General features: G+C 41.8%; 1 protein-coding gene across 5 annotated transcripts in view; it reads right to left on the bottom strand.

Annotated features, from left to right (window-relative positions):
* PIGN (phosphatidylinositol glycan anchor biosynthesis class N) overlaps positions 1-27,750 on the bottom strand; it is a 162,044-nt gene that overhangs the window by 14,517 nt on the left and 119,777 nt on the right. For 3 of the 5 annotated variants that reach the window (XM_090039316.1, XM_090039317.1, XM_090039319.1), the window contains 8 exons: positions 24,218-24,326; positions 19,267-19,369; positions 15,899-16,001; positions 7,823-7,909; positions 5,847-5,902; positions 4,799-4,874; positions 3,258-3,331; positions 952-994 (listed from right to left, as the gene is read on the bottom strand). In XM_090039316.1, coding sequence (XP_089895442.1) covers positions 952-994; positions 3,258-3,331; positions 4,799-4,874; positions 5,847-5,902; positions 7,823-7,909; positions 15,899-16,001; positions 19,267-19,369; positions 24,218-24,326 — 651 coding nt within the window. Of the gene's footprint in view, positions 1-951; positions 995-3,257; positions 3,332-4,798; positions 4,875-5,846; positions 5,903-7,822; positions 7,910-12,644; positions 13,770-15,898; positions 16,002-19,266; positions 19,370-24,217; positions 24,327-27,750 lie in introns of those variants that run through there. The other 2 variants (XR_016441351.1, XR_016441352.1) reach the window with 2 other exon arrangements.

Below are 27,750 nucleotides of genomic sequence, written 5' to 3'. Positions count from 1 at the left end.
AGAATCCCACAGCTCACAGGGCTCTGGCTCCCAGAGCCCCATGAGCTGTGGAGTCTCTCAGTCCTGGATGCATACCATGTGCAGCCAGGACCCAGAGCCCTGTTAGCTGCAGGGACTCTTGGTCTTGGCTGTGCATAGCCTCCATGGTTAGGAGCTCCCTCAGGAAAGGGGACTCCCAGCCACGGATGTCTGCTGCTTACAGGTAAAGGCAGCGCACAGGATCGGGCTCCTCCTACACCGGCAATGTAATGATTAGTTCTAACGCACAATCTCACCTCCCACCATTCATGTGTGGCATGGTAGGAGTCTCAACTGTGTGGATCAGGCATTAGATCCAATTGTGCCTTTACCTGCACATGTAGAGAGGGCCCAAGTGAGTTCCCATTCAGGCCATGGCAAAACATGGTAATGTACAGCTATTTTTGAAGCCACTGTTCAAGTATATTTTTTTTAACTTGTAACTGGATTTTTTCTTATAACTACAGCTTGTGAAGTGGATTTTTCAGCCTTACTCATGCAAAGGGCAACTATTAAATACCTCCACACCTTTTGAACAGTCTAAAATACCCCCCTATAATTTTGAGACCTCCTGGTTCAAAACAGGTAAGAAAACTCCTGAAAAATGAACTACCTACCTCAAGCATCCACATAAAACTAGCATTCTCCTTTGCTCTTGTAAGTTCCCCAAATATTTAATAGGAAATACATTAAAACAGAGCAAAAGAGCTGAAGTAGTACAAATCACACTTCTTTAGAAGCATTCATTACAGGATATACAAAGGGTAGAGACTGGGGGAGTTATCTGTAAATTATGCCAGGGCTTTGATTCAACTCACTGCTCTAGTTCTAAAAACTTTGAAGTCTGAAACTAATTCAGATATCTCTAGATTGAATTAGAAGAGTGCTCTGCTTCTTGATCTTATTTGTACAGAATGTCCAACATTAGCTTACCAAAGCCATAATGTCTGAAATGACAAGAACAATGAGGAAAAGGCTGCAAAAGAGAGAAAGATCATAATTATTTATAGCCTCAGACACTATTACAAAGCTTATTAAAACCTCAAGCATAAATATAAAATGACATGACTCCATATGGCTGCCTTTCAATCCACGATATATAATTTCTATGTACTCTGCAAGGGATGTTAAAGCATAACGGGAGAAATACACCTGACATCTGGAGCATGTAATTTCACCATATTGCTCTGAAAAAGAGACTTCAAGATTATGTCATTTTTGAAACTGGTAGCCCAGATTAGAGTTATTTGCCAGCAAGCATGAGCAGTCTGTCAAATGGTAGGTGCTGTTGGCATTTTAAAATATTAAAAATTTTAAAAACCTCTGTGCCTGATAGAGGGTATTACAACTACATAACAGGTGAATTTTGCTCTGGGCAGCAATAGGTTATTTGGTAATTTAAGACCACAGATGTCCATAGGATTCACAAATGACAAAAAGGCTACTGAGCATAAAAGTTCCCACGCCTTGCTTAAATGAGTAATCAGTTCTTTGATGACAAACCAATCTTATGGGGTGGAGGGCTGCTAAAAGCACAATCGGACTTTTCTAAAGATCTTTGACTGGATAAGAGGTATTCCAGAAACTCCAAAAACTTCTGTGGAGTGTTCTCAAGTCCCTTGAGATGTGAGGAATACTAAACGTACTAGTACATAGGATTACTAACCTCTGGGAAAGTAGATCCCAGCAAAATGGACTAAAAGGAAGCATGCTGAGCTAAGGAAGCTTTTTTATCTTCATTTTTTTAATTTTTTTCATTAAACTATGGAAGTTCTAGTTCACACAAAAGGAGCTACAACTCATTAAAAACTGGTTAGCTATTAATGGCACTACAGCAGTGCTACAAACAACTGAACCAACAGCAGACAAGTCACTAAGTGTAATTGTTTAATTTGTAAGTGCCGTCAGTATGAAATTTAATCAACTGGCAGCTTGAAACTTCATCAGAAATTATTATATTACAAAGATATGGACGCTTATAGTGGTGGCACCTCACAGCTGATTTCCTCCTCCAAGGAAAATGATCTTGGGCCCAATTCTGTAGCATTTCCTGGGTAAATGAACTATGCCTCATTAAAAAGAATGCAACAAAAACACTGGTCCATGCTGAGTATGAACCTATATACCCAACAACATCACAGTCTTGTGATATCCAATAGCCTCTGGGCTAAATTAACGAATTTGAGATTAGGGCCCATATGGAGAGATGGCTCCTCCCTTTTACCTAACAGGGAGTTTGGGAGCAATTCAGACTAAAGGAGAACTCCCCTGTTGATAGGGACATCATACATATCTTTCTGGATCACAAGAAGGATTTCACAGAAAAAAAAGTCCCCTTTGTTCCAGAAGGCTTGAAGTCATCTGCCTGCTGGTAAGCCAGGGAGAGAATCTGAAAAATAATCTTGGAAGCAACAGAATCTCCATGAGTGGAGTGCAGGGTTCAATGAACGGCACGGGCAAAGTTTGCTGAATTCTTTGTCCTTCGCTGTTTACAAGTCTCTTGGATGAGCAAGCTCAATAAAAGAATATTGGATCATTCAAGAGAAGAAGCCAATGCTAATCTCAAGATACACCTACATAACAAAACAAGGTGCAGTTGTAGAGCACACAAGCATAACTGTGTTTGCTTAACCTAAGATAGCACTGGCTACAAAAGGAGGGACAAAATAGCAACAGGTTTTAGAACCCCCTAGCAACCAGCTAACTCTTCAGGAACCCTGGGTAAATGCTCTGTTTCGTGACAACTAAAACCTGTGCTGCCCCATCTTCACTGCTTTTGTTACCCATACTAGCCAGGTGAAACTAGCATAGGTAGGCTACACATGCTACAATTACACTATTTTTTTTTGTTTAATTATACCCCCAGTCTTCTTTTCAAAAGGTGTTCTTTTCAAAAGGTGTAACACAAAAAAACTTCATAGGAAGATTTAAAGAAAAAGTGAGAGTGGCTGTATGAGCATCTGCCTGGGGTAGCATTAGGAACAGTGCATCTTGTATGGGTGCAACTGCCCAGTCCCAATTGAAAAATTGAGAAAAGCAGAGTGATGCCTCCCACCTTTTTTTCTGAACTGAGACTTGACAACTCCAGATTCTTTTAAAGTGAGCAGATCTGCATACAAATGGAGTCTGATGCAGGGTTTGTCACATCCTTACTAATCAAGCAGCAGTGTTCAGAAACAGTTTGACTGATCACTGCAATGAAACCCATAGACACTACCACAGTAAAACATCTACTGTACCTTTTAGAAGATAGCTGTGTTGTGACTTGAACAGCTTCAAAAGCACAAGACACAAGAACAAAAGGGATTATAACCTGTTTAAAAAACACAAATTACATTAAGGCTTACAACAACATTAAGAGAACAGCCTACAAGAACATCACTAGTGGAAACAAATTCATGCTTTCGGAATGGCTATTATGAGACACCTCATTGTCAGTTTAGTGAGCATATATTCTCTGCCAAATGATTTTCTACTCTTTCCTTGCTTGTATTTTTTTCTTGAGTGCACTACAATTTATGGTCAAGGCTTAGACATAGTGAAAAACTTCCATAATTAAAACACGCTAGTGATCTTAATTTCATTTAACCTATTCTAGCATAACTATTCTATGAGTAGAGAGATGTAGTTAGTGGTGTTGGCCTGTCCTGCCTCATTCCACAAATGCTACAACTGAGAATGATTTATATGCAATATTTTATGAGGCAGTTCCCAGCACGTTAGGTGATTTCAGTCTGGATGGAGACATAACGAGCAAAAACATTTCACTCGCTGCCTCTCCACAACCAAACTAAGCAAATGTGCATGACTTAATTCATTAAGTACAAAACCCTGAAAGTGTGAGCATTGCATTTGCACATTCAGATTTGCTTCACATTTCTTAAAAAAGAAAGATATCAACAAGGCAGTACACCTTTTAAGAAAAGGACTAAATATGCCATTTCACAGCTCCTGTCTTTGTATGTGCTGGAAGGCAAAGGCTGGGTTTTTGTTAAAGGTACATCTAGGACAAGCAGGCAATGTCTAGCTGTGGTCCTGCTCATGGTCAGTACTCTCCAGCATCTATCAGCTCTGCACTCAAAGCTGGGTGGCAGACTCTGGTTGTTCCTCTATATGAAGAAAAAAAAATTACTTTGCTTCTTGGGAGCAAACCTAGCAGGGTAAAATCTCTCTCATCACAAGAACAATGTAGCAACAGGACTTCCTGTCCTGTTTCCCCCAGTGCTATCTAAATGACTCTTATATCAGACATCAAAAGAATCTGCCACACTTTGCCACAAAACAGGAAATGACAGCATGGGCAAGCCAGTCTTAAGAAGGGCCATTTCCTAAAATCAGATACATTTAGCTCATCAAAACAATGACAAAAATCAGTCGGAAAGTTAACATGTCTGCTTCATACACTTTGAACAGCTGCAGAGAATAAAAATGTTTATTTCACTAACTTATGAGAATATTACACATCCAGGAATAAATTCAGTGTTTTGATTATTTATCAGATTTTACAAGATAACACAATTCTGTTTAAATGTAACAAAATATAACTATCATTGGCCAATTATGTATTCTGTATACTGGAGTACAACCCTGTATGGCGGCAGGGGGGTTCGAATCTCAGATATATTTAATCTCAAAGAGAGTTGAACACCTGATGAAAATATAAATGATTCTCAAAAATACATATACACTGTAAACTACAGAAAAATAATTCCTGCATGCAAAACACAGTAGTCATTAAGCTGTTCTTTGAGAAAAATGACACTAACATGCAATTACTAACCTTCAACATCAGCAAGCCTCCCATCATAAAGGGACTGAATACTGTCAGGAAGCAATATACAGAAGCTGGGTCAAAACTAGAGAACCATGAAAACAATAAAATGAGATTATTAAAATGTATCTCTGCAATTGTGTTTGTCATAAAAAAGCAGGCAGTTTCATTTCTCTTGCTAATAAGACATTATATACTTTGTTCAGATTCCAAGCATTCAGGCTACCCTTATCTTGCTCAAATGCAGCATTATAAAGGTCCTGATATCTCAGCATTCTTTCCTAATCACTTCCAGCAGAATTCTTCAAGCTACACAACTCTTCCGGAGGGGAATGGGTTCCCTCAACTTATACCAACAAAAACTGAGACAACTGCTTTGCTGGAAGTACTGGGCCTTGAGACAACATATTACAGAAGCTAAGTAATAACAATCACTATTTCACTACTGCTTTGGGTGTACTGGACTGTTTTGTTAAACATGTTGTTTCTGCTACGTTCCTGAAAGTCTTTTTTGCCCTGCTTATAATTTGCACACAGACAAGTACAGACAGTCAAAAGGCCCAAGGTTGAATCAATTCAGTCTTTGCAGGTTAGTCCGAGTTGCATAGATTGAACCTATAAGCAAGTGAACAGACATTCACTTCTGATTCTGGATGTACAACCACATGCCCACACTGGTCCAGGCCAGAAGCCAGGGGCACTACAACACATCTCTCTGCTTGGCTAGGGCAGGCAGCCTGGGCAAGGCTAGCCCACCCACTCTCTGAAGGGAGGTGCAAAACATCTTGGGATGCTGGGGGACTATGAGTTAATTTGAATCTGGAAGGGACCTGGGACAGAAGTTCAATAAACCAATTTAATCTAAAACAGGTTAGTCTGGTACTACATCCATTCAGGTTCATCTTAAAATGGTTTCAACCATTTTGAAAGCAGTTTATGTGCACTGAACTTCTGTTGTGTTACAGGCTTGAACCAGTTTCCAATCACTTACACCGGTTTATGTGTAATTTGTGTCCCTAGTCATAGAGTTTCTCCAAACAGAATCAATTAAATTTACCTGTTGACAGAAGCTATGTTTCCAGTACCAAAAAAGGCTGTCACAATGAAGAAAACCTAGATGTGGCTAAGGAAAGTGCATAATAAAAGTTACTATAAAAAGATCAAATCCAAATACCAGGATTTTTTTTTTCTGCTGAAGGCTTTTGTTTCATATATCAGTCCTGTCTGGCACTATGAGAAGCAAGGTTGCTTCAATTCTATTACAATTAGAAATAGAAAACTACACTTCAGATCCTGAATTAGCTTTAATTCAAGAGCCCCTGCTGCCATTTTTAAGCACAGGGATACTGGTACACAAGACACAGGAGGAGGCTGCTGGAGCATGGTAATTACTGTGCTGCAGCAAACTCCATTAATCAAGTCTGCTCATATACAGGCACCCATGGTTTTTAAGTGAGGATTTAATGAGCATTAAAATAAGCTAATGCACATTAAAGCGCGCATGTATAGCGCCCAGAGTTTTTTGACCTCTGCATAAATAGTTCACCATAACTGTCTACTTGAGTCTTACAGATTTTGCAAGCAATGTTTTCTGAATCTGTCACCACAAATAAAGTTCTATCTCCCAAGCACAGCATGTTGCTTCAGGTTTGGTAATCCAGCACTCTAACAATACAACACAATTCTTCCAATAAAGTTTTATAAAAAAACTACAAACCTCTAACAAACAGAAAAAAAGCCCAGTAGCATAATGGACTGGGTTTGCTGCTTAATCAAGATGCTAAGCATATGCAATCTGAATCTCCTTCTGCAAGATCAGACTAATAAAGGCCTAAGGCCCCTCAGTACAGGCCAGCTCTCAAGCCCTAATTGGGCATCTTGATATATTCTTAAATTACAAATACACAATCTAATTTCACAGTAGTACTGCTAGATTGCCAACTGAAAAGGATTTTTTTTTTCAAACACTGCTGTTTATAGTAATTTCTTAAATATATATTAAAAATGAATAGATATTCATTGGACTTTGTCTCAGTAAAAATAAGTATATTTTTTTGGGAACAAAACCAAATATACTGAGATGCTTAGATGAAAAGTTGGGCTATATTGGAGCTTCAAGACATTTTAGTTTTCTTTTTTTAAACAAACACTCTCAAATAACCAAAGTGACTACTAAGTTTTCCAAGTCAGTATAAGACCTTTGATCAAGAAAGAATAGAAACTTCATTAAATTTTAAAAAGAAAACTTTACTGTTTATTACATAAATTTTCAAATTAAATTTTTCCATTTTATATGTATTTATGCACTTATTTTTCATGCACCCTCCTTCTCCAGTCAAACTTGGCTTTCTTGCACCCAGCAAGCCATCTGGTCCCTTTCCTTTGTTCTGACTTGCCTTTCTAAGTAAAGCATCAAGCTTTCTTGATTTTCTTCTGGCCTCCTAATATTCCTGATTCAAATTTTGGATGCTTTGACATTCTAGTCCATCCTTCCCAGATTTTTTTTTTTTTTTTTAAACCAAAGGCATGCTTGAATTTCTGGGTAAAGGTAAGCGAGTTTCTTGTGACGCTGTTAAAATAAAAAATGGAGCCATTACTCTTGATACCCCCTTACCCCTCTACTCAACTGCACTATAAACCCTTGTCCTTGCCAACTGTTCCTAGAAACCTTCCATCAGAGTTATGAAATTGCCTATTATCCCTTACCTATTTGATCAAGCCCCTGGTTGAGCTGCTAAATCTCCCTCACCTCCCCAGCAGCAAATCATATTGATTTCTTACAGCTGCCATCCTCACAAACCAAGAAGGAAGAAGTTACCAGGGACAATTTTGGTTTCTGGAATATATAGAAAGTTAGGATTTTACACATATTGCACAAATCAGATATTGTCCTCAGTTTGAATACAGGAACTATAATTTGAATACAGCAACAGGCAGACCAGAAATGCCAGATTAAGAACCTTTCAAAGTACCCAATTTCTGCACTGCAAATTACTGTCATAATTGCTACTTTTTGAACCAGCAAAAGGATACAAAGAAAAAAGACCTGCGGGTGTCATCCAGGTGGAGTTGTCGAAACTGAGTTATATCAGTACTATAGGAGAAGTTCAAAATAGCCAGCTGTGAAGACAGCAAGAAGAAATCAATACATAATGTCAGTTGGTTCACTTTGATGCCAAGAACATTTTTAGCAGAAAGAATGAGAAATTAACCCACTACCGAACCACAGTAGCCAGAGATATATTGTGAAGAAGACTGCAAACTTTTCCCACAGTTTCACTGTGCTTTAAAGAATTTGCCAGAAAAATACTGTATAAATACAATGATCAAATAAACTAGGAGGAATTTCTGCTGCCCCTTTTCATAAGAAAATTTTTCACACAAAGTTTTATCATTGTTAGAGGTGCACCAATATATCGGTCATGTATTGAATTGGCTATTGGCTTTTTTTGGCCAGTGTAGCAGATAATGTCACCGACAAATATACTGTGCCTTCTGGCCAGGGCCTCCAGATGCCGCATACATGGGGGCAGCTGCCATGAACGTGGCCAGGAGTGCAGCCAGGCAGCATGGAGAGCATAGCCCTGCAGGTAAGTCTGTGGAGGGGAAGGGGCATGGGAGAAGGAAGGGGGGTGGGGGCGCAGATTGAAGCCCACAGTGAGGGAGCAAGTGGGGCAAGGGCTGGGAGTGCTGCCCAGCCAGGGTGGTGAATGGGACCTTGGGGCCAGGGAGTGGGACAGAGCTCCAGGTGGCTTGTCTAGGAGGCACAGGGGCAGAGGCAGTTCCCTGCTGCTGTGTGCATCCCAGGGGGGCATGTGCCCCACCAGATTAGAGCATGGGGGGGCAGGCTTCCTGCTGTGGACTCGGGGTGTGGGGCAGCGCCACGCTCTTCCTGGTGGTGGGGGCCGGGCTCAGCTGTACAGGGCAGACAGCGGTGGCAGTGCTGGCCGGGGTGGCCACGGGGGGCTGCTAAGATTTCATAGACATCAGGGCTGGAAGGGACCTCGGGAGATCATCGAGTCTAGCCCCCTGCCCAAAGGGCAGGAAGTCAGCTGGGCTCATAGGATCCCACAAAGATAAGTATCCAATTTACTCTTGAAGGTGTTCAATGTAGGTGCTTGAACCACCTGCACTGGCAGACTGTTCCACACCTTGGGGGCTCGGACAGTAAAGAAATTCTTCCTTATGTCCAGCCTGAAACGGTCTTGCAGGAGTTTGTGACCGTTCGACCTCGTCGTCCCTTGGGGCGCTCTGGTGAACAAATGTTCCCCCAGATACTGGTGGTCACCCCTGATAAACTTATAGGTGGCCATCAGATCACCCCTGAGCCTACGCTTTTCCAGGCTAAAGAGTCCCATGGCTCTCAGCCTGTCATCGTAAGATCTGTTTTCCTGACCTCTGATCATGCGTGTGGCTCTCCTCTGGACTCTCTCAAGCTTCTCCACATCCTTTTTGAATTGTGGAGCCCAAAACTGGACGCAGTACTCCAGCTACGGCCTCACTAAGGCCGAGTACAAGGGGAGAATGACGTCCTGGCATTTGCTCGAGAAGCATCTATGGATGCAAGCCAGCGTTTTGATCGCTTTACTAGCCGCAGCATCGCATTGCAGGCTCATGTTCATCTTGTGGTCAATGATGACCCCCAAGTCTTTTTCTTCTGTAGTGCTATCCAACGTAGCACTGCCGAGCCTATAAGGGTGCTGCAGGTTTTTCCTCCCAAGGTGGAGAACCTTGCATTTTTCAGTGTTAAACACCATCAGGTTCTCGTCTGCCCATTTGCTGAGCTTGTCCAGGTCAGCCTGGATCACCCGCCTATCTTCTGGCATTGATGCTTTGCCCCAAAGTTTGGTGTCATCGGCGAACTTGGCCAGTCCACTCCTGACTCCAATGTCCACATCGTTAATGAAGATGTTGAACAGGATGGGTCCAAGGACAGAGCCTTGAGGGACCCCACTGGTCACAGCACACCACGATGAGTGACTGCCATCAATTACAACCCTCTGGGTCCGACCACGGAGCCAATTTCCCAGCCAGCAGATCGTGGTGGAGCCAAGGCCACAACTGGCCAGTTTGGCCAAGAGGTGATCATGGGATACCACATCAAAAGCTTTTTTAAAGTCAAGATATATGACATCAATCTCTTTTCCCTGGTCCAGGTGATAGGTCACCTGGTCATAGAAGGAAATGAGATTGGTCAAACAAGACCTACCCGCAACAAACCTGTGCTGGCTATCTTTTAGGATGTTAGCCTGGGCCAGTCCATCAAGGATGGCCTCCTTAATAACTTTTCTAAGATCTTCCCCAGGATAGAAGTCAGGCTAATGGGCCTGTAGTTAGCCGGATCCACTCTCCTCCCTTTCTAGAAGATCGGCACCACATTGGCCTTCTTCCAGTCTTCGGGCACTACATCAGAGTGCCAGGAGTTTTCAAAGATCCGTGCAGGGGCTAGGCTATGACGCTCGCCAGCTCCTTGAGTACCCTGGGGTGCAGATTGTCAGGGCCAGCTGACTTGAAGGTATCCAGCTTCTCAAGATGTTCCTTTACGAGATCAGCATTTATGGAGGGTAGGGGATCCCCATCACCCGGATCTCCCTGTCCCATAGCAGGCATGGGCGTCCCATGGGACTGATGAAAGACTGACGCAAAGTACCTACTTAATAGGTTGGCTTTTTCCTGGGCATCAGTTGTCCCATCTGGTTTAGCAGGGGTCCAACATTGCCCTTGCTTTTCCTCCGGCTCCCCACATACCTGAAAAAGGACTTTTTGTTGTCCTTGATGCTTGAAGCTAGTTGGAGTTCAGTTGCAGCCTCGGCTTTCCTGGTTTGCTCCCCACAGGACCGGACCAGTGCAGAATAATCCTTCTTGGAGGTGAATCCCGTCCTCCATCCTTTGTAGGCTTTCCTTTTTAGCCACAGGAGGTCTGCTAGGTCCCTGGAGAGCCAGGAGGGCTGCTGTGCCTTCTTGCTGCCTTTCCTCCATGTTGGAATAGATTTAGCTTGTGCATTGAGGATCGCTTCCTTGAGAAGCAACCACTCTTCTTGAACTCCCATTTCCCTGGGGTCATGGTCCCTAAGGGCCTGACCAACAAGCCCCTTGAGCTTGTCAAAGTCGGCTTTTCTGAAGTCAAGGACTTCTGTGTTGCTGACTGACTTGCCAGCTTTACGGGGGATGGTGAAGGTGGTCAGCTTGTGGTCACTGTCACCCAGCTTCCCATTGATCACTAGGTCGCCGATTAGGTCGTCCCCCGTAGCCAGTACCAGGTTGAGCAGCGCTTTGCCTCTTGTTGGCCCATAGACTTCTTGAGTCAGGTAGAGGTCATCCACGCACGAGAGAAAGCTTTGCGACCGCTCAGATTTTGCTGAGTGATTTTCCCATGAGATGTCCGGGTAATTGAAGTCACCCATGACAACCAAGGTCCTGGAGCAAGCGGCCTCAGTCAGTTCCTGGGCGAACTCCTGGTCAAGCTCAGGACTTTGAGTGGGAGGCTTGTAGTAGACTCCCACCGTTGTGTCCCCTGTGCCGTATTCCCCACGAATTTTTACCCAGAGGGTCTCTAGCTGTCCATACTGGTCGCCAACATCAGCTTGCAGGGACACGTAGCTTTCCTTCACATAGAGAGCTACACCCCCTCCCCTTTTGTCAACACGATCCCTCCTGTACAGGGTATAGCCCTCTATACCCGTGGTCCAGTCATGGGTGGAGTCCCACCAGGTCTCCGTTATCTCAATGACGTCATAATTCTTTGCACTGAGCAGGAGGATGAGCTCCTCCTGCTTGTTGCCCAGGCTCCTGGCATTAGTGTACAGGCAGGCAAGTGTCCCCTTGGGGGCTCTTGCCTTGCCCACAGATTGTGCCAGGGCTGTGGCAGGGGTGGGCTCCCTTAAGTGCCTTGATCTGCTGGCTTTGCAAGGGTTGCTCAGGGGGCCAGCAGTGGCAGTAGTCCCCCCATCCCCCAGCGGGCTTAGTTTAAAGCCCGGTGGATCAGGTCAGCCAGCCTGGATGAGAAGAGCCTCCTCCCCAGGGGGGAGAGGTGGAGGCCATCTCTTCCCAGCAGCTCGCTGCCTCTCTTGCCAAAGAGCGGGCTGTGGTCATGGAAGCCAAAGCCTTCCCGATGACACGAGCTCCGCAGTCTTTGGTTCACTGCGTGGATCCTCCTCTCCCTCCTCACCCCATAGCCCGAGACTGGGAGGATCAACGAAAACACCACCTGAGCTCCCAGACCCCTAAGCCCCGCTCCCAAATCCCTGTAGTGCCTCATGACCTGGCTAGGGGTGCTCTGAGCCGTGTCACTGGTGCCCAAAATTTGCAATCTAAGGCCCCCTCAAGTGCCTCCCCTGCTTGGAGCACTTCACTCAGATGCCTTTAACCCAGGAGCCCCTGCTGCGGGGTGGGCAGGGGACACGTAGCCGGAGTGGGGCTCCTGAGGGAAAATGCAGCAGAGTGCCCTGAGCAGTGGCAGCACTGGGGAGGGGCTAGCCACCCCAAAATTCACTTTAGCCCCTTCCCCCAGCTCCTGCCACCACCTGCCCACTCTGCATAGTTGAGCCTGCCCTGCTCTTGCCTGCTCCAAGCCCAACACCCCCACAGAGCAGGCAGCCTACCTCCGCCCCACGCACAAATCAGGGTGGGGGCACATGCCTCCCCATGCCTCTGCTGGAGGTGCACGTAACTGCAAGGAGCTACGCCCCTGGACAAGCCACTCACAGCTCTGTCCCACTCCCCGCCCCGGTGTCCTATTGGCTACCTGGCTGTGCAGTGGCCCTAGCCCCACTCCCTTCCTCACTGTGGGTGCCTCAGTCTGCCACCCCTCACAAGCCCCCTCCCTCTCCCATGCCCTTTCCCTCTCCAGACTTACCTACAGGCTGTTCCTCTCCACACTGCCCAGCTGCACTCCTGTAAATTGGTTATCAGATTGGTATCAGCCGATATGACTGGTTAATAATTGGCTTGGTCTCGGCAAAAAAAATCTTTAATCGGTGCACCCCAATCATTGTCCTCCTTTCCTTTTTTAAATCCTAAAATTTGGTGTGTGCATTTGTTTAAGAAATGTGAACTATTCACAGAAAACATGAATACAAAACACCTGGAAGCAATAAGGACTGAAATTAATGAGAAACGAGGGATGCCATGAACAAGCATGCAAAAAGGCTGGGGTTTTTTAGGTTCTTTTTCTTTTTTAAATGTTGTTCTTGATAGAATACCATTTGACCAAAGGAAGAAAAATCTTCAGAGTTTAAAAGTCCATTAATTCTCTTTCACGGGGAAAAGTCAAAGGGAAAAGTTTTGTATGATATGTCTCGAATGTATTTTGCTTAAAAATAATCTAGTCAGCAAAAAACTAAGCTGGATTCTTAAATGTAGCGTTTCTTACTAGGGAAGAGTACAGCTGTAGGGATCAATTTCCCAGTCTTCTAAAAAAACAGGAGGAAATTATTTTCAATAAAACAAAGATATAGGTAATGAAATACACAGGATAAAAATGCTATTGTACCACAGATGGAACGTTTTCATTCATATCTAATTACCATATTTACTCAAATACCAGATGGACTCTTATTATATGATGACTTCCTGTAATTATATTCTATAAATGCAAATTTTATAAGTTTGTTATAATTTACTAAGTATTGAATCTAAGTATTGGAAGTTTGCACTGATTCTGTCCCCTTCCCACTACTACAGAAGGGAAAAGAAATCCGATGGGGTCAGGTAGCCTGCTGCCCCCCAACCTTCTTCCGCTGCAGGCCTTCCTCTCCCCTGCTGTCACACCCTGCTTTCCCTGAACACATGGAATTGACGGGTAAATTTGAAAACACTGACTCTGAAATAAACACACCTATAGTAATTTGCAAATAGGCAAATTATACAAGTACCCACAAATTTAGTCCATCCAGGATTGATGCATTTTACCTTTTTTGAAACTGCTGCAAGTTTTAGCACAGGCACTCCATAAACACACTTTCAAGTAGCACTTTTATACCTATAGTACAAATTATACATGATATTAGCCCAAGGCCAAAAGGCTAGTGATCAATTATAGTTTACTGGGCTGGGCCCCAACAGAGCCAACGACATTTCAAGTCCCGGTGACCTCATAGCTCAACACTGCTCAGTATGTGTGTGTACTCCTGATACGCCCCCCACAAAGGATCAATGTGCTAATTAGCCCCCACTCATGACTAGAATAGGGTGTTCTTGTCATGAGTCCTGGGATCCTCTAAAAACATATATGCAGATGAGGCATATGGCAACCTGGTCTAGCTTCATCTCATGGAGAATAGGGACACATTAATCATATGCGACAGGCTAAGAGAGGGGGTGACAGACGGATTTTGGGTGAACTGTTTGGATCCCTGTTTCATGATATTTGCCAGACACTGAAGGCTGGTGAACAAACAAATTGCTGGAAATGGGAAGAAAGTGAAAAGGAAGTCAAAATACATTCAATGTAGTGACACCGTGATTTTAAAGAGAGTTGACAATGAGGGAGACTGAGCATAATGGACATTACCCTGTATCATATTTAAATAAGCTGTACTAACCTACCCTTGTGGTAAGTTCTCATCTATACGTTTGCCCAATATGGGCATTTCATAGCCATACTCAGTGTTGGCTGCATTTAATCAGCTTTATAGTTGGTTTCTATTACTGAGCACATGCTGTATTTGGCAGCAGTTTAATGATAGACAACATATTTAATGAGGTTTTCTTATACCCAAATGCAAGACAAAGATCTTCCCCCGACCCCCCATGCTGATTGGGGGAAAATACTTTGTCTTAACTTCAAGTAAATATAGTATTATAATGTTCCTTATTGTATTTGTTTTGGAGTGTATATGTACTATAAAAGGGACTTTAAAAGCCTCAAAACTACAAGCAAATACCAAAACTTCCTCAACCAAAATTAATACCATCCTTCAAACAAAAACAAATAAAATGTTTCAGTATGGTACCCAAAAGGTCAAGAAATTAGGCCTCTGTTAGATTACCAATATGAAGTGAATCCCGAACTGAACATCCTTCACTGATAACATCCTGCCACAATTATAGCCTCATAAGCAGAATTCTAACCATGCATCTTTCATATTGTGCTTCCATTTCTACTATTTAGGACTTAATGAAGCAGACCTGCATGATATATAGGAGCCTCAGCTTGTTATGTAAATAAAAAGCAATTACTTCCCATTTTCATTTCTAATAGTTAGCCTCAGCTCAGTAAATATTGGTGCATCTGAAGTTTTAAAATGACATGGCTACAAGTAAGAAAAATAAGAAAGAAATACAATAATTGCTAGGTCAGCTCTTGCAAATGCTTCTGCTGCAATTTTACCCTCTGACTGGTCTTTCTGACTAATAATTTATTAACCCCCAAAATCTGCTCTTCCAATTTGTAGCTCAACATGGTACCATGCTGCTGCTAGATTAACTACTGATAAATTACACAAGCAGAGAAAATTCAGTGCTGTACCTTTTCCCCTCTAAAAGACTTTGGCAGATTCCTATGCATCCTTGCAAAAAATCTCTACTTTTATCATCAGTGATGCATTCCTGGGAAATAAAGAGGGCCTTGGTATTACGCCAATTGCCAAAGACATGGAATAGCTGGATATCTGTGGAATAAGTGCCTGGGTTCTAACCAACTCAAGGATCCAAAAAATCATCCACAAGCAAAATGGCAGCATGACTAGAATGAACTTAGATCATCACTGATGTATTGTTAAATAGCAGAAGCGAGAACATCACACACGTCTATACATACTTTGAACTTAGTCTGAGAGGAAATCCTAGACTTTACACCACATCATCATACCAAATTGCTACATTTAAAAAAGCACTTAAAGATGCATTAAATACATTTTATAAGTCTTTTCTCAGGTTTTCTTAAGAAACAGGAGCCCAATATTGTCTGTTCATATTCAAAACAATAGAAAATGGGTTTTACAACAGACTGTCCAACGATACATGTTTAGGATACTTTTAAAATCTAGTGTACCTAAAGGAAATTAAGCTGAAACTTAACTAAAGCCGTCACTTGGAAGTTTATTTTCCTAGTAGATTAGACTGAGATAGTGGTATGATTAAGTGTAAACGCAACTATCCTGATGTTACCTTTGGTTTGAGTGAAAGACCATAGTACTGTAGGGCTTCTTGTTCCATATTTATCCATGCAAACATCAACCCAGACAACACCAATGGAAAGAGAGCTTCATATCTGAATGCAAAATTAATTGACAAATATCATTAATTAGTTTTAATAAACTGTAATAAATATCAATTATACATAGACAGGTACTTTGAAATGTATTCTACTTTTTATCTGAGCTTGAAAAAAACACAGAAATCCATAAACACGCAATTTCTAAGAAAACCTGAATGGCTTTGGTCAAGTGACTGGGGATTAAATAATGCACAGTAGGGTAGAAAAAAAGAGGACTGCTTCTGTTCTGGCTATTTTTTTTTCCTGGTGCTGTGCCATTGTTTGTAAATATACAGCCCAGATTTTCCTTTTGGCATGGAGTTTTACAAAAGAAAATACATAAATAACATTTTAAAAAAGAAATTAAACTTAAAAAATTAAGAAGAAAATTTTAAAAACCCATAGGAAAACTGCTCACTTGGCTCCCACTTTCTGAAGAACCAGAGCTATCTGGCTTCCAAGACAGTATTTAAAGTTCAGCCTAATTAGGCAACACCTAGAAATTATATCCAGTGACTCCTTGGGGACCAACATTGTATGGAATTCACTTGGTGATATCATTCCAGGTCCCAATGAACAGGGGGCCACATCATAAAAAGGCCACATCACATTTTATAACATTAAATAATTTCCACAGTTATGAAAGTTTAGTCTACCCTAATGCAAGTTTGACATCTATAATTAAGAGATGTAATTATTCTATTGCTAACAAGAATTTATATATAGGGCAAAATCCCTAAGTTTATCAGCTGGAGCTAACCACAAAACAACAGCTTCTTCATTCAAAGTAATAATGTAGATTTAAAGAATTTTGGTGGTTGTGACGGCCAGTCACTACCACAGAATCTACCAACTATGTAAATTCAATTAGCAATAGTTAAGTCTTTGGTAGCATTCATGGAATCTAATACTTTCTTTCATTTTCAGAATAAAAATAGTGCTTCAGAATAGTTTTAGTTGCTTTTAAAAATATTTTTAGTTTTTTTAGAAGTAAAAAAGGAACATCAAAGGATTAATAAATATGTAAAATGAACAATAATATAGTATTGATATTAGAGACACACCCTGGAATGCAATTTCAAACTAGAGTAAAATCATTTGTTGAATATTTGTAATTCTACACCATAACAATCAACAGTCACATAGTCAATAGTACTGGCATTAAAAATATCATTTATGTTATAAAGTGAAGCAAATGGAGTTTTTAACATGCACCTGATGGCTTAGGGTAATGGTATGAAAAACACTGTTCCCTTCGGGTCCACAGTGACTGGGCACTGCATAGGTTCATCTGCTCTGTTGCCACCACAATTAGCCATTGTGGTCTTTCAGGATCACCTGCTCTGCGATCAGGGTAGGTGAGCTTATGCATAGCTAGGTGAGACAGACCACCAACTCTGCAGCTGCTGGAGATCTCCCTCATCTGCTCCACTGGAGTGGGAGGCATTAATCTTTCCTTGCACAGACTAGTTCAGAACCTTTATGAACCTTGTGTTAAGTTGAGGATCCTAGACCTGTGGCTCCACTGTAGGGAACCAGAAAGCTTTAAGTCCCTCACTCTGAGGGAGTGTATGTGGTAGGGGTCACCAGTGGAACCAGTGCCAGGAAACAGCTCACAAGATGAGCTGGCAAAAAACCATGCAGAGTCCTGCTGAACCCTGCCTGTGTTTCCTTGGAAACTAGTCAAAAACAACAGTGTTAATCTGTCAAATGAAAAATGTTTTATTTTCCAATTAAGCAAAACAAAAATCAAACAATTCACATATAACCTCACCTCCCTTTCTCATATCTCACACATGCTTAAAAAAGGTTTGTGAGAAGCAAGAATTCTTGCAGGTGACATCTTTTATTAGACTAACTATATGATTGGTATAGACTGAGGAAAGCATTCAGTGCCCTCTCTCAGGCCTGCACCCAAATAGATCTGGTTTTAGGGGGTTCAGAAACAAAACTTTTTTAGTAGCATTGAGGTAATGTTGCTATGATGGTTCAGGAGTTATGCAAGCAGCAAGAATTCTTGTGCATGATATTTTTATTGGACAAACTGCATTGTTGGTATAGATACAGGAAAGCTTTTGGGTACCATAGTACTCTTCTCTCAGGCCTGTTTGAGAACAGACAAGAAGCAACCACAAATGAAAGACTGGACCCATGTGGTCTCACAAACCCGGGACTGAGATGACAGAGGGAAAGATGTATGGAGGAATGTGGCCAAGATCCTCCAGATGGACATCTTAGCTCAACAGGAAAAGGCCTGGGTCTCTGCAAACCCACTGGAGATTGAAATGCAAAAAGTTTTGGTATAATCTCTTTAAGAACCCTCTACGCCAATAGTGGGGAACCTGCAACATGGGTCCCACAAGTGCTGTGCTGCGAGCAACCTCTGTGTACGGCATGAGGCAGACCAAGGAGGGGACAGGCAGCACAGCAGAAGTTAGGACATACAGAGCAGATCAGGCAGAGAAAGGTGATTGAAGTGTGGGGGGCTAATGTGAGGCACATTTGCCAAAAAGGTTGGCCCCCACTGTTCTACATAAGCAGATTTAGCCATCACTCTCTTCTGCAGGTAGATGTAATATTAAACAACACACACACCCTTTATTTCTTTGTAGCCTGGGCAGTGTGTTTAAGAAGTAGCCTGCACAAAAACTTGGACAAGAAAACCAAAAAAAAAGTAAAAACACATTAATTTATTTTGGTGCAAGTTTGCATATTACTAAACCAGGGGTACTGAAACCCCAGCCCATGGAGCTGTATTATTTGCTTGTGGGGCTCCCCCAGGATCTGGAAATTTGGTGGTAGAGAACTAGCAGCATTAATTACTTCTCTCCTACTGCCAAATTTCCAGACCTGTGGGGAGCCCTGCAGGCCAGATAACATGGCCCTGCATGCCAGATCACACTGGCATGAGCAGATCTGGTTGGCAGGCAGCATGCAGCTGGATCATGGTAGTGCAGCGTGGGGCAGTGTGAGACTGGGATAGTGGGTAGTGGAGGATTTGGCCCATGGACTGACCCCATACGAGATCCAGCCTTTGGACTGACCATGCACCATTCATCCACCCCATGGGGCTAGAACTAAACCATTCTGTCAGCTTAGGTACTAGGCACTCTGGAGAAATGGAATGAGTGTAATACCAGGAGGATTATGGGAAGGAAATGCTGCTGAAGGAAAAGATAAGCTATGCAATATCAAACACTTCTACAGTTCTTAAATTTTCATGTACAAGTAGCACATACATCTTGTATAAAACATCAAAATGTAAGAAGTAGGTACCCACCCAGTGCTGAGGAGCAGATAGGTTGACATCAAGGACAGCAGTATGCTGAGCAATCGCTGGAAGAGAAATGTGGGGCTCAATAACGGCACGACCAAGGAGGAGGCTGCAATAAATATGAAACTGTAAGTCACTGCCACAAACATGCATACTCTATTACTTAATTAAGAACACAAAATGTTGCATTTATTTGCAAATATTTATGAACATTAATTCTAGACCATACTTCCTCCTGCCAGTTTCCTGAAGTTTGTTTTAAACAAGCTAATCAAAGTTTTCCATAACATTTACTGAACTAACTCTATTCTCTTTCATATTAGTTCAACAAATCTGCCAAAGTTTGGAAGAGCTACAGAAAGCATCCAATTATTAAACTGTTGCTGTTTACGTGTAAATTTCCCCTCTTGCATGAGCATAAACAAGAACATTTTAAGGAAGCCAGTAGTGGCACATGCGGAATCAATTTTAGGCGTCTCATCTTGGGAACTTAAGTTAGCATCCAAACAATTTCATGAAAGGAAAAAACCCCCACATTCCACTACCAAATGTTGAATCCAATTATTCATCACATCTAATGGCATTTTAAGCTTAAAGGCAGCCCAGAACAAGAGGGAGTTGCAGGAAAGCTGTTCATCAGAGCTGGAGGTAAGGAAATAAGCACGGCACCTGTCCTCATTAAGCCCATCGGGTATGATCATTCCTACTCATGATCTTAAGTCAGGAGAGAATCCCTCTCCCGTACCTTGCTATTCATGACATTGTATCAGATATTAGTCATTGATGGATCTGAACATTTCTTAGGGCGCTCCTATATGTTGAATTCAAGCTGGATAGAAAGCAGCTATAAAGTTGTTGCACATTTTTAAGCACTAACTTTGTAGCCAGTTGGCTCTTTGTATAGCTGGAAGGACTTTTTTTTACGGTGTGAAAACTACTTTGCACATGCAGCCAGTCTAAATTTATTACCTGATTAACCAGTTCATTCTGTGATAATTACTTTGCATGTGTGGCCAATCTTTGCGTGTGCGCTAGTGTACATCTGTTGTGCAATTAACCAGTTAATTGTGTAATATATGTAACGTGTAGCAGGGGCCTTACTGACCTATGCAATTCCTCTTGTATGTTTGTTTGAAATATTTATAACTACCAAAATATTTCTTCAAAATTTAGAAGTGGCTAAGGCAGATTTCTTACCAATTGTGAAAATTTGGGTTAAAATACAAGTAATTTTTTCTTTAACTTAACTAAAACAGTGCAATTGTAAGGAACAGAGGACATATCTGTATTTGCTTTATGGCTATTGTGTGTACCTCTGCATGTTTACTACTGTGACGTAGTTGCTATGACATAACTCTAAATGCGCTTGCCAAGTGGAACTCTCTGCAGGTCTTCCAGAACCCAGCAATGACTCATTTGATCATATTATCCACAGGAGTACAAAGCAATGAAACTGCCCTTGGGGAGAGTGGGGAAGGGGAGGGTGGGGGAGGCAGGAAACACTTTTGACCAACTCAGAACAAATGTATGCACCAATTTGACCTGGGTCAGGAGTTCTGCTCAAAACCTCAAGGGGTTCTTGAGTGGGAAACTCTTGGACTAAGGAACTCTAAAACGGATACAGGATAACCTTGGCATCTTTAGATATGCTCCAGAGTGGAGGGGGCATTTGAATTAGAGTGGATCTCGGGAGCTGCTCTAACTAAAGTGCCTGCAGTGCCCCCTGTATTCAGTGTCCTGTGCTTCAAAATGACAGCAGGGGTGTTTCAATTAAAGCCCATTTGATTGTACTTGCTGAATACATGTGACGCTGAGGCTGCTGGAACATACTTATTAGTATGCATCGGAGCAGGTGTTGGGCACATATGTAGGTGCCCCCCTGTGACCCGACAGATATACATGGACCAGAGGTCCAAATGTCAGAGTGCAGACAGCCCCAATGCTTGGAGTTAAGTGGGATCTATGTAAAAACTGGTGAAAATGGCTACACATTCAGGGAAAGCACTCTCTGCATAGGTGTTTGCGACTTTTGCTACTCTCTCCCTCTCTAACAATAAACACTTGTTTTAAAAAAGCCATTCTGGTCTTCACAAATTCACATTGATGTCAGGCTCCCAGCAAGAGCAGATGCCAAAACCAGTTAGAGCAGCTGAAAGTAGCAGCTGGTAAGCAGGGGACCCAGGAAGACTGGTAAATCATATCTAGAAGAGGAGTGGATCACAGGACTTCACTCAGGAGTAAAAGTGTATGCCTGTCACTAAGCAAGGGCACCCATTGGAAGACACAGTAAATAAAAGGTACAGCTTCACCCTGGACTACTACTGTAACTCATGTCATTTTTCCCCACTTACAGAACATTAATTCAAGTCCTGAAAAAAGGCACCTGAGGAGCTAAGGTTTTATTGTAGGCCTTAGTCAAACATTTTTTCCAAGAAAGTTCCACACTTTCAGACCTACTCATTGGCAAATACATCACGTGCTACAAAAGAAGCAGAAGTAGGGAATGAAACATCTACGAGAATCAGCAATCGCTTAGTTAAGGTTAGGTTCTACTTTGTACTTCAAGTAAGATTTCAGCCAGTAGGGGGGGTTATTCTGCCAGTGACCTTCTCAGAAGGAAAGTTAAATGAGCCCAAATTGTGCAGAAGTGATAATGGAATAAGTCTGGTGCATTCACAGTGCCAGTAAGTCTGAGAAAGGGCATACAATTCAGGCTGCTATCTTACAGGCCAGGGCTGTCCAACTTTAAGTGGCTGGGAGCCACATGCCCTATTGACTACATGCTCCATGGGCTGCACCAGCATAAGCCATGGGCTCTCTGGGCAGCCTGCTGTGTGGGGGTCCCAACCTCACCTTTACCTCCCTAGCCATGTTCCCCCACTATACCATGCACCAAGGGCGGGTGATTATTTTGGGCAGAGGGCCACTTACTATCGAGGACTGCATGACAGGCAGCCCAGGGCAGATAAATATTCATTTTCTAAATTTTTTAGGGGCCCCATGGACTGGATAGAATGACTTGGTGGGCCGCATCCAGCTCCCAGCCACATTTTGCCCACCCCTGCAATGCACCCTGGGAGCTCTGGGCCACGCTGTACCACTTCATCCCCTGGGGCAAGGGCAGGAAGTAGAAGCCAGAGGAGAGAGGGGAAACCTGGAGACCCAGGCTTCGGCTGCATCCACAGTGATGGGGGAAGCAGTGGCTGTATGGGAGTCTGGGGTAACAAATTAACTCCTTGTGGGCCACATGAGGCCCCAGGGCTGCCAGCTGGATAGCCTGCTACAGGCTGCAGTGCATGCAAGTGTACTAATGGCTTCATACCTGTTGCCAAGTTCAGGACTACAGGTAATAACGACCTGTTAGACGTCTTAATCCTTCAGCCCCATGCTCTTGGGTTTAAATTTGCTACACAAACAGCAACTGCTACAGCCCATGGCCCCCAATCCCTCTCACAAATACTTCATCATATAGAACTGAATGGTTGCTTCAGATACGAAGGCAAAGGTACTACTATAATATTGAACAGGTCTCTGGCACAAGTTCTGCCAAGTATAATTTATTTATTGATTTAAAGTTGCAATTCTACCAACTTTCTCTGGGCACAAGAGGAAAAATTCTAGGCATCTATGTCCTCTCTTCAACTCAACTCCCACTTTGAAAAAATCTCTTTAGTCCTTTGTGTAAAAATATTCAAAACAAGAGGGAAAGCTGGGCATCTAGCCTTTCACTAAGATTTGTGCAGGTAGACATCAATGACTGGAATTACTTTCTGCAGAGTCAGGGTTGTCTTATTATACGAGGAAAATAGGATAGTACTGTGGTGAAGTGTTCAAGAACAAACCCTAAAAGAAACATGTTCCCTTTAATCTTGCTTAGTTGTATTAATCTTATGTGCTACCATTTGTGCACACAGAAGTTTGTTTATTAAGAAATAAACTCATTTTTAAATTCAAGCAAGTCTACTAATATCTGAATTCACATGCCCTACAAAACACCAAGTAGTCAGATAAAAGTCAACATTCTAATATTAAACCAAGTTTAAATGTTTGTTCTTGAACTTCAGCAAAAGGTTGTTATCAAGCCTTAAATGGAATATATTTACTTCTGAAAGCAATTCCTACATTCCTAAGTTACCATAGTCAAGAACAAATAGTTGGGATACGTCTGCCAAAACAACTGCTGATATCTAAAATTGATTAAGGACATGACTACAAAAGTCATTTTCCGAATAGAAAGGCTAATGGTTTCTAAGTACTACATTTCACACTCCTGTTGATAACTATAACTGCTTAGGGTAAATAATCATAAATTCTTACGATAAAAAGTTAGTTTAGGGTTGTTTTTTTCCTTTAAAATGATCCCAGGCCTTTAATAGCTAATATTTATTACTATTTCCAAACTAAAAATCCTTTCTAAGGAAACTCTAAGCAGCATGGGTACACTCCAAATGTCTTGCTATGTTTCAATTAAAATTGAAATCACAGCAGATGGCATTTTCCTGAAACAGTGTTTCAGTTTTCTTTGTTAGTTCTTTTGCATGCAGACTCAGATTGCTTTTTTTTTTTTTAACTGCAAGTCAGCAAAAAGAACATTTGTGTATTTATTTCCCCCAAAAGCAAATTAGAGACATGCAGCATATTCAAAACAGAATATAAAGACTAGTTGTCAATTGAGGCCTTACATTTATAATCTTGAAATCACTTTAAACAAATCTACTAAAATAGCTCTTAAGTGGGCCTGTTTTGTTTTTTAATAACAACTGACAGATTAAAGAAAAAGAATGCTTTTGCAGGATGAAAGATGACACATTACATTTAAATGTTTTGGTAAACATTCAGAAAAAAATGTAGCAAAGGACAAAATGAAAGATTTAATGTGAAAACAGAGACCCACCCACTTCCCCCCAACCTCTTCCTGAAAGTTATTTGAAAACTGGATTTGGATGGAAGATCTTACCTAGAATTGTCCAACTGACAATTTGATTAATTACAGGCAGCCCCTGCTTGTGCTGAAGACTGCTGTGAGTAGTGTTCACAACATAAGTTGAAAGTGCTATGCTCAGCATCTGTAAAAGAAAAAAACCCAGACAAAACAGTTAATCTAAGGCAATGGCTGGGCTTGTGGTAACAATAGTGAGCAAATAACACTGCAGGTAAACACAATGGTCTCCCTGTCACCCTGAAAAATCACATGCGAGCTGTAGAAAGCAAAGTTTCCTGTATTTGCAAGCAGGCATGAAAGGGTTTGCAAGTCTCGTTCTGTACAGAAGGTGGAAAAGCCTCCAGCTCCTTCTTCTTTTTTACTTTACCTACCAATCTTAGGAAAAAAAGGAAAAAAGCTTTACTCGCCTTCATATCTGAACACATACAACAAATTTCAAAAGTGCTTGGTGAAATCCACAGCACTGAATTGCGAATGTTTTAAAATGCTTTAAAACAAGCATGGCTAGCAAAAAAATAAGAGGCTAGAAAAAATTATTTTCTTGAACTAGCTTTTCTTTTAAGGTTGTTGTCACTTGAATCACTGTTATACAACAATCAATCATGGCAAGGAAATTCTTCTATAACCTAGCAAAAGGAGACTTCCCTGTTCATGAACCAAAAGCTTATGATTTTTTTCCTCAACTAGACTGTAAATAATAATACATTCACAATACTGTGATGGAGACAAAAAGCAAAATTAGGTTTGGCAGCACAACGGGCTAGACACTTTACAAGCAAGAAGATTTAAACATTAGAAACTCCCGTCTGCTTGTCTTAATAATGAAGATTCTGTGACTCTGTATTGTTCCCAAATGTTTTTCTTTCCTCTTTGAGGATCTGTCATTCATACTCCATACACAGTGACATCTACTGGTGATTTGAAAGAGTATGCCTTCATACTAGGTCACTTTTAGGCCTGATTTTCAAAAGCTATCTGAAGGCCATATTTACTTTAATCATTTCTAAAGCTTAGGCCACCAGGATACACAAAGCATACTTCTGCATAAGAGCTAAACCCCAAACAGCTCAGATGCACAGTTCAGTTAAGCACTGGAAGCTGGAATATTTTTGCAAGATTCTGACCAACTTTTTGACCTGTCCTCCCCCTTTAAAACATCTCTTAGCCAACTTTGAAAACTCATGGTGCCCTAAATCACCTCTGTTATTGTCTTGTCACTGGTGAATTTGAATTTCATGCACTATTTTATATAAGGCATATGCTGCAATCAGAAAGGATGCAGTTTTACAGTGACTTGGGCACTGCCAAAGCTGTTAAGTTCCACAACAGGATCTTCAAGGTAGCATCAGTGCCAATTCCTGAAGAAACCCAAGTGAATATCCAGAAGTGTTCAGACTAGTCTCGGCTTCCATGAAAAAAAATGGAGAACATTCTTCTTTGTGAAGGTAATTTAAACAATGTAAACCAAGAGTACATACTGAAAGCTAGTGTTCATTTTTTCCTAAAATTTGCACCTTATCTGTGATCTTACTCCCTACAACTTTCTAGGGTTTGTCACAGGGGGCTGAATAGCACTCAAGCACACAGGCAGAGGTCTTACATCGGTGGTTCTCAACTAAGGTGCCACAGCAAAGTTATCACATTTAGCTATATAAACACTATACTCTTGAGGAAGAGGGGATATCTAGACCAACATGGCTACAACCTATATCCCCATAAACACCTATACATGATTCACAAGACAAACTCAAGAGATTTCATAGTATCAAAATCATTCTGCCCTGCTATTATTTTTCTGTATTCAGGAAATCGGTGAAAGCTAAAAGCTGGCATTTTCTGAGAGTTGCCTTGAATCTAAGGTGGAAGACTGAGTCAAAAAAGGTAGAGAACCATTGCCTTATACTCTGGGAGGGCAGCAGACCAATTCCAGGTCACATCTGTGCATCTGTTCCTAGTCTGCAGTGAGGCAAATCCCCCCACTAAGCAACCAATGTGATTTAGGGCCAGAAGGAAAGGAACAACGCAAAAAATGGTGTGGTGCAGTAGCTACACACATAACTTGTGACAAGACTGTTTGGCTCTATCCCCAGCTTCAAAACTGGCATCTACTGTGCTCTTAAGACATTAGCTTAGGTTCTCCATCTGTAAAATGATTGCCATCACTTTGCTTCCACTCAGGGCTCTCAGAGAGCTAACTAAGTGCAGCATTAACACACTAGACAAGGCAAGTCTTTCTGTACTCCAACAAAATTGGCTGCCATACACAGAACTGTTGCAGCGGTGATAAACTAATCTTCATTCATTAAAACAGTGGTTTTCAACCTTTTTTCATTTGTGGACCCCTTTGAAAATTTTGAATAGAGGTGCAGACCCCTGAATTGTAAGTGTGCATATTCACATACTTTTGATAGATTATAGTCATCTTTCACAGATCCCTTAAACAGTCTTCTGGCCCCTAGAAGTCCATGGACCACAGGTTGAAAACCACCGCATTCAGAAATATAGTGAACACTGCAGCCGCCTGGTTGATAAACTATAAATAACTCTCTCCATCGCTGAAGTCTTATATTTACTGACTTTTCAAATGCAAAAATCTTAACAGCAAAAAGACAAAGCCCAGCTCTCAGCAGGGAACAAAGTGCAACTACAATTGACATTTCTGGTTTAATATGATCTAAAGTGACCTGAGATTTTGTTGGCAATTTTTATCTTTACAGTCTATGGAGAGAGTAATTAACACCTTCTAGCTTAACAGTGTCAAACAGAAGTAGGTCTAAAAACATAACTGATGTTTCTGTAGAAAAGAAAAATCAGTGTCAAGTGGTTTTGTCACACAGAAGTTCATTTCTTTGCCTCTCTATGAACAGCACAACATTTTTTACAACAAAGACATTCATTTTAGTCCTGTAGTCAGTGCTCCAATTTGTAGGTACAGAAACCTAAATCCAAACTATGTTCTATAAAGAACATTAACATATTTTCAAAACACAGAATTCACATTTATTCCCCACAATCTGAGCCCAAGTTTCTGTCTCTGGAAACCAAGGTGTGAACCAGGCTCAGGAGGGGATCACAAGATTTGTCTTCAGGAGTTATTCTGTTGTGGGGGGCGGGGGTGGAATGCAGTGACAGTAGGGATACTTCTAGAAATGGAATGCATGCTATAATGATTGACACCTACAGGCAATAGTCTTGCTGCCCAACAGTGGGAAAGCTGTCAGAACCTCCTCCCATTAAACCTATGATCACAGATGCTGGCAAGTATCCAGAAGTATCTTTCCAATAGAGCAGAGAAGCAAACCCCCAGAACCCATGCACTGCAAACATTCCCTCACTGATAAAGAGGTAAAGCAGATTTCCAGTGGACTCTTCACCTTAAAAGCCTATGCTGCTGAACAGCTCAGAGGACCACGAATACCAGGGCTTAAAGGGCCCCCAGCAATTTAACTGGTAAGGGAGGAAATTTCTTTGGGCCAAGAGGCAAGGCTAGATTGCAGGATTCTCTATTAAAGTCCCAACCTAAGCAGCAAAGGAAAAAGTGGTCACAT

Source organism: Crocodylus siamensis, chromosome 3, assembly GCF_052110815.1.
Source record: "Crocodylus siamensis isolate JL-2025a chromosome 3, ASM5211081v1, whole genome shotgun sequence".
NCBI classification, from domain to species: domain Eukaryota; kingdom Metazoa; phylum Chordata; order Crocodylia; family Crocodylidae; genus Crocodylus; species Crocodylus siamensis.
The sequence above is the reverse complement of the archived record's forward strand: the minus strand, read 5'-3'. Positions and strand labels throughout refer to the sequence as shown.